Genomic DNA, 10,615 nt, shown 5'->3' on the forward strand with positions numbered 1-10,615 from the left:
CAACAGATGTCTTCTGTGCTCCAAACGTTTCTCTCAATTGCATAACCTACTCAGAGGCGGACTGAGATGAGTAAGCAGGGAGTTTTTAATGACTACACCAGAACGGTGTGAGTCAGATTCATCAACAAACCTACCAGCAAGTTTAGATACAAGCTGGAACATGACTTCTCATTTGGAGTGTGCTTGATAAAATCAAATGTATGTTTACTTGGCCCCCAAACAGCACTTTTGATCCAATTCAGGAGTCCTCTATCTTCCCACTAATTTCAGCCTGCATGTGACAAAACGCCTGAGGCAGAGGTGAGTTTTATTAGCCCTGATAATGATGCGACACGTCATTAGGTGCAATCCCATGAAGTACTTTTCCTATGTGGCAATATTGCTCTCATGTTAGCAGTATTTGATTTCAAACTAAACACACATCACTGTTCCTTTTCCACTTGAGTTCTTGAACAAATAGACAGTATGCATGTCTGTCGCCTCAACTGAAACAAAGAAACAGTGAGATCTGCATGTGACTTTGCACTGCACTGTAAAAGAAGAAATCTAAGAGGACCGAGTTGTAACCTGAAATGATGTTGGATTACCAAACAAGCAAAGCAAGCAACTGGTCATGCAGGGCCCCAGACCTCCAGGTGCCTTAAATTACCTCAAACTAATTTAAAACACAGAAAACAGGAATGCTGGTTGAGTTTCAGTGTCTCAGGGCGAATAATGAGGCAGCCAGTGTGCTGTGTGCCTTGTTCTTAATGAGATCTTTGGAGACAAATGGTGTACTACACACATTTTACAATTTTTTTTTTTTGACCGGAGACCTCTTTAACTAGTAAATGATCTCCGATCAAGTAATAGGTAACCAATACAACAACATAAAAATACTCCATTACAAGTAGAAACTCTGCATTCAAATGGAATTATCAGTAAAATGTACTTTAAGTATCAAAAGTACCAGTGGCGAGTGCAGTGGCCATCCAAAGGATGACAAAATAGATCCGACGGGTCCTGAGATGTGGCCATCCAAAGGATGACAAAATAGATCCGACGGGTCCTGAGATGATAAATGGGGTAGAGAAGGTTTTAAAAATATAGCACAACTTTCTCTTTTCTATTGGATTTCTTGTACAGCTGGTTATTGAAATGAAACCAGGTAAGATGTTCAGAGAGGAAGTGTGTCTTTGGTGGCCACATGCCAGATACTGCTTTAATGTGAGAGATCATAAGCTAAAACATCAGGAAACTACTGCTCTGTTTCATCTCTTTTTCTAGTATTTTGATATTTGCTTCTCAAAATATAAAGACAATTTGTCTGACATTGGATTTATATTTTATTTTAAAGCACTTTATTTATAGGAGAAGCATGTTTTGAGTATTCTTCTTACTCCACTATTAAAAGCTGGAGTTAGGCATTTTTATATTGTTTATATATATTATATATATATAAAATAAAAGATAACACACAAGGATCCAAGTCCTCACACGTTGTACGTGAGTTTTCTTTTTTTTTCTTTCTCTTCTGCCTCGTGCGGTCAACCGGAGGAATCCACATGTGAGCCTGGGTGGCACCCGCCCTTTACGTCACCGAGCTGCAGCCTCGAAGTGAAGACGTTCAACTTCTTCTGCCTCACTTTTGTCCTGACTCTCCCTCTGTGTGTGTGTGAGTGTGTGTGAAGTGTTACCTCGGTCCACAGCTGCGGGGAAAACATGTTCTTCAACTCAGCACGGGATATTTCACAACTTGTAGTCTCCTGACCAACCACGGAAAGCACCTTCACCACAGGTAGGCTCACCTGGTTCACTGTTCATCTAGGTGACTCTTTGTTCTTATACGTTGACTTCTGACGCAGACATTATTTGTTTAACTTTTGTTTTCGGCTTTTCTGTCTTTTTCAGTTTTTTTTTGTTGTTGTTTTTGACAAGTCAAATAAGTCAGACTGGTTGTACAAAGTTATTTAAGTAATAAATGAGGGTAGTTTATAAATCTTGTTTTGCAGCATATTTGTAGTGTCTACTCAAAGGAATGCGTCTACAGGTAGAAAGCTGAGAATGACTCTGACACTTCTACTCTACTTTAATGTTGCTATGGTCACTATCTTAACGGAGCTTAGTGTGTTTTTAGTTTTATTCAAACAGCTTCCTCCAGCAAATTGGTTCTGTTTGTGTACATGCCTTTGGAGTCAGGCAATAACTTTTGGTGGAATGTAACTCAAGTACTTTAGTACTCAAGTATTTCACTTGAGTACAAATCTGAGCTGTTTTTCTTCTTGTCATGCCACTTCTACTCGACTACATCGGAGTGAAATGCTGTACTTTTTGCTCAGCTACAACTATGTGAAAGTTTAACTTACTTTACAACTGCCCACAAAACACACAAAGAGCTTATAAAACTTCATGTTTTTCTATAAATTAAACTACATATACAAGTACAACTTTTAGGTTTAGATTTAGGTTTTAATCATTTTTATTTTGTACTACTGTTTTGGATGAAACAAGCATTGTGGAGGTGGCACTTTGGGCTCTGGATAATTGTAATATGCACTTACATTGTAATGTTTTAGGGCAGTCAAAATATCAGAGTTTCGCTACTTTTACTTGATAAATAACAATACATTGTCTGTCAATTGGCCAGTTGATTGCCTAATAATTTCTGCTGGTCTTCAGCTGATAAATAGTTCTACCTTTTTTTTTTCATTTCACAGATTTGCCTCTAAAATGGACCAGGACAACTTCAGCTGTCATTGGTCAGAGTCCATGGGCTTCTTCTACAACAACAGTGGTGCTGACGATAAATGGGACAAAACCCAGCTCATCCTGGTGCAGGTAGTGGGCTCTCTCTTCTGCTGTTTCATCCTGGTCTCCAATGCCATGGTCATAGCTGCTGTCATCACCAACAAGAGGTTTCACTACCCTTTCTACTATCTTCTTGCCAACCTCGCCGCCTCAGACTTTCTGGCCGGCATTGCATACGTGTACCTCATGTTTAATACTGGCGAGGTGTCACGGAAACTCACAGTGAAACAATACTTCATCCGTCAAGGTCTTCTGGACGTCAGTCTCTCAGCCTCACTGGCTAACTTGCTGGTAATAGCTCTGGAGCGCTACATCTCTGTCATGAACTGGAAAGTCCACAGCAACCTGACGAAGAGGAGGGTGACCCTGCTGATTGTGCTGGTGTGGGCCATCTCCATCTTCATGGGAGCGGTGCCGAGTCTGGGCTGGAACTGCATCTGCAACCTGAAGGACTGCTCGAAGCTGGCTCCCATTTTCAGCAAAAGCTATCTGATCTTCTGGTCTGTGTCCAACCTGGTGGTCTTCCTGGTGATGGTAGTCATCTACATGAGGATCTACACCTACGTCAAGAGGAAGACATCAATGCTCACGCCACACACCAGCGGCTCCATCAACCGCAAGAGGACTCCCATCAAGCTCATCAAGACGGTCATGGTTGTGCTTGGTAGGTGCTAATCATGAAAATTATGTTGTAGTACAACTTACATTGATGATGCAGCAGTGAGTCAGAACATTTCCAGCATTTCCATTGGTCAGGTTTAGTAGTTGTGGTGTAGCTGCCTCTGTCAGTGTCTAAAGGAGGTCACAAAGTCCAGGCAGTTTACTCAGTTAGTGCTGAACACGCTGGATTGTAATCTATTTTCCAGATATTAAAGAAAACCTTGAGCATAATAACACAAACACTTTGCACAACGCTTGCAGTGAATATGTTGAGTGCTAGTCAGTGATATGCATCTTAAATTAAATTAAAGCAAAGGCTAGATGCTGCTTTTATCTCTATGTATCTCTAAATTTGTCACTTTAAAGTCTGAGTTTATTTTTTGCCCAGTGGTTTAAATCATCATTTACCTATTACTGCTTCTTCTGCCGTTTTTAATTATTTTCGCCATAAGGAACATCTTAGTCAAAAGCCCAAAGATTTACATGACACAAAACAGGAAAAGGAAGTAGGAAGCAAATAATTTCTTTTGAGAAAGTGGGACCAGATAACTTTTGGCATTTTTGTGCTACAAATTCCTTTTTAAACACTTTTCAAGTTGAAGTCAATCCATGTTTGTCTTTTTGTTGCAGCACTGCTCTGTTCTTTTCCCAGAATAAGAAAGCACAAAAAGTGTCCTGCTCCTCTTAAACATTTTCATCCTAGATAAGGTAGTCCGATATCCTGGTCTGGTTCTCTTTGTTTAGGTGTTGCAACAGGATACTTTGCAATAAAGGCACAGTACTGAAGTCGTTCCACTCCCAGTGCTTTCCTTTTAAAAAACTGAACAATAGCACTGCACAAAAATATTCTACTGGAGCACCATAACTTTCTCATGCAATTACACCACAGAGTGAACATAGCATGTTGCCATACTGTCTGTAACTCTTATTGGGCTGGTGCATTTCATGCAACGCTGCAGGACAGATGAGATCATCTCACTGTTGAATACACTCAGTTTTTCTTTGCAAACACTCCTTATCCAGTCATCTGGATAAAAAACATTTAGGTTGTAGTGACTTTGCATTGTTACCCTACAGGATAAAGATATGTCATTGTTCTTTGTCTCTTTGGGAACTCTGCGTGCCCGTCCAGATGGCTTGCTACACTTTGTAGCGTAGGAGCCTCCCCCGTCTGTACACACTTTATTCCAGACTCGCTGTGTAATTATCTCTCCCTGCAAGGACACTGCTCCTCAGCCTGTGTGGCGTACTATCCGCACTACGCTACAGTGGCCTTCAATGAACAACCCCTTCTCTCCACTTATCCAAAAAGAAAAAAACAAAACAAAAAGAAAGGGGAAGAAGAACCTATACTTGAGGAGTCTGTCAATTGCTTTCACATGCTTTGCAGAGTTTCATTGATATTGTGGATGTTTTAGTACACAAGAGTCATTGCTAAATTCCCTATAAAGATTGTAGCAAAGTTCACACTTAGGTTTTTGGCAGCGATATCTGAAAGGAAGGAAATCTTAGGAACACAGTCACATCCAGGATCACCAACTCCAGGTGAAAAGCAGTCTGTTGAGGTGTAAATCATAACTGGACAAACCAGTTCACAAACGCTTAACCCATTCATGCTTGTGTAAAATGAATGAGTGTTGGACAGGGATTGTACCAATTTGCTCTTTAATGAGTTGTTAAGTTACTTGAAATAACAAATAAGTAGAAAGAATGACTCCTTTGTGTTCTCTTGCTTGCATTTGTACTGCACAATGGCTGACAGCGATTTATTTGAAGTGTATCTGAGAGTGTTGGGGCCTGATTGTAAAGTGAGCCATCAAACTACACCATGCAGATCCAGATTTTGTTTTTATTCTTCAAGTGGAGCTACCATCGTCAAATGAAAAAAGGGAACATATGCTTGAAATGTGTGTCCCTAAAACCCTCGTTTTTTTTTCTTTGTTATAGATTAAAGGGGAAAGAAAGTCTACTTATAAACTTCAATACATGAAAACCTGCCAATGGAAGACCATTAAATGGGCTCTCCCACAATTTCAATTCAGTTCACTTTATTTTGAGCATGTGGGCCATCAAAGACAAAGAGGGGGGAAAAAAGCAAGAGGAAGAAGCATAAAAATAGTAATTCACTGTAAAAATGTGGCAAACCTTTTAGACTTTCAGGCCAAAGAGTAGTGTAAAACATGAAACGGACATCAACTTGTCTACCAGACCCTTTTAGACTGTGTGCACATGTATCCATGCCTTTGTGTCCGAGACAAAGAGAGAGACAGAGAGACAGAGAGAGAGAGAGAGAGAGAGGTCTGTATAGAACAGTACCTGTTTTTGTTCTGTTAGGTTTCTACCAATGTTGATGTTGACATGACCAGCATCTCTACGGCTTCAATGAAATCTCTTAGTAGCTCTGTCTTGTGCCCAAACATGTTTGAAATGGCTAATTAGCTGACCTACCATATTATTTACTAAACACACAGCAGGTATTTAACACAATAATGGCATTGCATATCCAACCTGTGCCTGCTTGTTGTAATGGGACTACTCTGCTAAAATGCAGTAGCATGAGTAATCACCTTACACTCTCTGTTTTAGCTTCATGAAACTACCAAAATACATTTTGATTTAGGTTCAATTAGTTTATATATTATATTTTCAATTGGAAGAAATATTAATTTTAATAATTGTTTTTTTTATATATATAAAATAAACCATTTATGGAGAAAAAAATGCAGAGGTAATTGTAATTTGATTATCTTATCAAAATATTTGAAGACAGACGAATCACTAATATAAATAATCATTATTTACAGCCCCAACTTCTTCTTAAGTTAGACACATTATCTCCACTACCCGGCAACCAATAATTGTTCCCTACTTGACAGTTAAATTTCACCAGTAATATGAAGTGCAATGTGCAAAAGTCATTTTTCTTTTACTCAGGATTATTATCATGAAAGTTCTTGTCAATGCTTTACAGATCAGAAATAATGATATATTGCATGATTGCATTAAAAAGCGACAGATGACTCTTTGCTGAATTAACTAATGATACCTACTGTACACCCCCGATACTTCATGAGGAAGTTTGCAGTGCATCAAGACTATACTAAAAAACTGTATCCAGCACATTCACTTCCTGGAGTCTTGTTAATTCTGGTAAGGTACTGCGCCCATCACGTAAACAGGTCTTTAAACCTACTATAAATACCTTTTTTGTAAATTGAGAACTTGACCTATTGAGCAAAATGTAACATGCACCCAACCTGACAAAATAACTGTTACAACAATCTCACTGTGTGTGATTTATTTATTTATTTATTCCAAAGGGGCCTTTGTGATCTGCTGGACTCCCGGTCTGGTGGTTCTGCTCCTGGACGGCCTCAACTGTAAGGGATGTAATGTCATGAAATTAAAACGCTGGCTGCTGCTTCTCGCTGTACTCAACTCCGTCATGAACCCCTGCATCTACTCCTACAAGGACGAGGAAATGTGGACAACCTTCAAGAACCTCCTGCGCTGCATTGGTAACGGCACTCGACGGCAGCGATCAACAAAGGCCAACACAAGGCCGCTCAGCTCTGCTCAGGACACGGGCAACAGTCTACCTCCGTCAGATGAGACAAAACATGAAGATCTGGGAATAATCAAGACCTGAAACTTGAACTTCTGTCCTCTGACGGGGCGTAGTCTTCAAAGATCCAGGTTAGACTTCACTTGAAAGAGAAACCATTGTCTCCACTAAGTCTCAGGGGGCCCTTATTGTCCTCAGATTAAAAGACAATCTTTAAGAAACACTTTCTTGAAGAGACACTGCAGGCCAGCTGCTCCAGAGTTGAGATTGAGACAAGAGACCTTGATGCACTGCTAAAACCCAAATAGATACTTTTTTCTTTCCAGGATTTTACAGTTTCAAAACTCCCATTCCTGTATAATGAGAGATTCCTGTTACTGTTTCATCCTGTTCTTTTTGTCTTTCTTTATCACATTCCTGTTGGTTATTTTAACAGTTTTCCAATGGCTGAAAAAAGACTCCAGTATGATGAACACAGTGGTACATTTCTACTTTTACCTATCAGAAGGGTAAAAATCATGCAAAGGGTGACTTTACTCTTTCCCTAATAAATATGTGTACATCTGAATGATCCTGTAGGTTTACTTCCCATGTATCTTTTGAGGAAGCAGTACTGTAATGCATAATCTAGGTAAGAAATGTAACATGTTTAGAGTCAGGTACTATGAAGCTGTAGGTTTGCTTGGGTAGGGGACAGTTTTAAAGGTTATTTCCTGTTTTTAAACAAAAAATTCTGTAAACTGCTGTACTATATTTATCTACGTGTACATCCTGTAAAATACTTAGAAGAGGTGAAGTGATGTCAACTGCAATTTCACCACATTTTTAAGGTCACGCCATTCTCTGTTTTGTAAAGCAGATTTGCCTCCAGGGATAGATAACAGACTCAGTCACTTTCTTGTCTCGTCTATTGTCTTTCATGAGCTCACATCAACAAACGACAATAACGTCCAACCTGCTGCACCTCGTGGAAGCAAACTTGTTCTCCCTGCAGCATTTTAACATATCTGCTTCAGCACATTGTATAGCTGCTGTTGCTCTGACGAAACATAAGTTGTTCACCTGATTGTGACATACTGAATTCCTGGAGGCTCAGTACATGCCGTGGACCAAAGGGGAATATGACTGAATAGACTGTAGCTACCACACATAATTACCCCGCACCCACCAGGCTGCTCTGATGACTCCATTGCTAAATCATTGACAGGGTTCAAATGACTCTTCTTTAACCTGCTGTACAGTATTTATGCCACTCCTGCTGTAAAGGATATGACATCATTAAAGCTGTTTTGTTTTTTTACATCTGTGTATAGGACTGAATGGAAGAGTAACTGACTGTAACCACCACTCACTTGGCACTCACGTTAGCCAAATCAACCCATAAGATTACCTGTAAATCCTGTTTGAGCGGGTCAGTCTGTCTCCTGAATTGAAATGAATGAACAACTATCACTAAGTAATAATACCTGCTAAGTCTTAAAACCTCAAATGACACCACAGTACAGACGTTAGCACACAAACAAACAAAAATACTGAAAGGATTATCTCACACTCCTATGGCATGACTTGTACTGCAGTGAGTAGTTGATGAAGTACCGTTGCTTGAGATTTCTGGTGCTCAAGAGCTGCCACTTCAGGATGATTTACTCTGTTCAGGCTAATTAGTGGGTGACCTTTAGTTTTCATTCAGTTTGTGTTGTTGGCTAAAAATCTGGAGAAACCCCAAATTGACTCTTAAGTGGAAGGAGCAAGATCCTCCTCTGAATTGGAAGCACTTTCATCAGTAAAAATAACCACATAAAAGGATTATAAATCTGGTTTAGTAGTGTTTTGTGATTAGCTGACACTATTTGACCTGTAAACGTCACCTATCTGAAAATGTTCATCAACATCTGGAAAATGGGACGAGTACACGTGAACACTGGAGTATGTGTGGCAGATTATAAACTGCACTCGAAGTGCATCTAGATGTAAATCACAGTCATTTCTTTTAAAAGTGTGGTTTTTATACTACATATGTAGCTCCTCTGTTCTTCCTAGAAAGCCTTTGAATTCTGTTAAAGTTTCAAATCTACCCTCTAATTTACTTAAGTCAATATGCTTGAAAAGCGAGCCTATTGTCCATAACCTTTCACTCTTTGCGACCACAAACCCACAGCTGTTTTTATTTTGCGCTCATGCTCTAGGTAACCTGCTTTTACAACATTCCTATTCCCATGTTATATTTGTTTTTTTCCAGTAAAATCCCATTTAGGATTTAATCCCCTAAACACCTGCAGCATCCTTTGACAGCAGAGGAAAAGGTTCAACACTGTACATTTTGCTCATAGAAAACTACTCAGGGTGTAAATGACATTCAGTTTATGTTTCAGCTTTAGGTTGGACTTGATTAAAGTCATGTGGTCTCCTTTAAAAAACATGCTGTATTGTAGCAACGGCTGTATGTCCTGCCGTGACTGCTGCCTGCCACTCTGGTTTTACATTCCCAAAAACATGAACTGTAAACTGTGTGGTGTGGCAGACATTTTTCTACAGCTGTGCTGTAATTATGCATTCTTGAAAAGCCAATTAAATTTCACAGATGTTCAGAAATGCTGTCTTTTGGTTTGGTTTTAATCTCAGGGGGAACAGATGTAGGCAGAGATGGAAAATGTTCATCTGTACACAGGGTATGATCTTATATAAATATCCCCTGTGCCTTAAAGGCGGTGTACTTATATGGAGGCAAAGCTCAAAGTTAAATAATGTATAATTTACAGAACTGACTGGTTACTCCTACAGAGATCCGGGATACGTGATTATCCCATGTGTAGGATTTGAACTGAACACACACACACGCACGCACACACGTGCACACACACACACACACACACACACACACACACACACACACACACACACAGTAATATAGCTGATAAATGGGACCAATGAGTTTAACTGCACCTGCTGTCATTGCTGACAGTGCACGGAAAAGGTGCCGGCCTAAGACGAGATTTATTACGTGCTCTATGAAAGCTGTAAACAGACAGCCCTGTATAGCAATTTTATTATTCACCTGTGTCAAGTGGTGACATTTCTTTAGTGATCAGTGGCCTATAACTAGTGCTGGGTTTCATATGGTACAACCAAATATGTTAGTGGCACAGAGTATCAAAACTACAGCACTGACAGCTGGTATTAAGCACCTGGTCAGATTTGTTATCTTGTTTACTTATCCTCAGTTAGGTCCTGATTTAAATTTGATTGCTAATTTTAATATGAATCTTTTACAGGGGAAATTATTGTGTGGTTACTTGTGTTTATACAACGTTTAACAACCTCATAAATAAACCACCTGTTATCGTGTGACCAAAGTTCAGTACTTAGATCACAGGATGACAGCTGAGCGACCTCCATCATGATTTTTGTCAAACAATTGCAAAGTTTTGCTTCTTTTCTCAGATAAAAAAGCAAGGTGCTTCTAAATGTAGGATACAATTTTAGTATTGGTACAAACGTGTATTGTACTTACTAATAGTGTGGAAAATGTACCAAACCAAAAGGTCACTGGTCTGTAGCCTCAGCAGTCAATGCTTCCTGTTGACGCATTCTTGAGCAAGATCC

The 10,615-nt window shown here is 39.6% G+C and overlaps 1 protein-coding gene across 1 annotated transcript; it reads left to right on the plus strand.

Annotated features, from left to right (window-relative positions):
* Window positions 1-1,515: 1,515 nt before the first annotated feature.
* lpar3 (lysophosphatidic acid receptor 3) lies at window positions 1,516-9,124 on the plus strand. The gene is made up of 3 exons (XM_010747058.3): window positions 1,516-1,777; window positions 2,697-3,451; window positions 6,768-9,124. The coding sequence occupies exons 2-3, from the start codon at window positions 2,710-2,712 to the stop codon at window positions 7,094-7,096; spliced, it is 1,071 nt and encodes a 356-aa protein (XP_010745360.1). The 5' UTR covers window positions 1,516-1,777; window positions 2,697-2,709; the 3' UTR covers window positions 7,097-9,124.
* Window positions 9,125-10,615: the final 1,491 nt, after the last annotated feature.

This window comes from Larimichthys crocea, chromosome XVII (genome assembly GCF_000972845.2).
Source record: "Larimichthys crocea isolate SSNF chromosome XVII, L_crocea_2.0, whole genome shotgun sequence".
Classification (NCBI taxonomy): Eukaryota; Metazoa; Chordata; class Actinopteri; family Sciaenidae; genus Larimichthys; species Larimichthys crocea.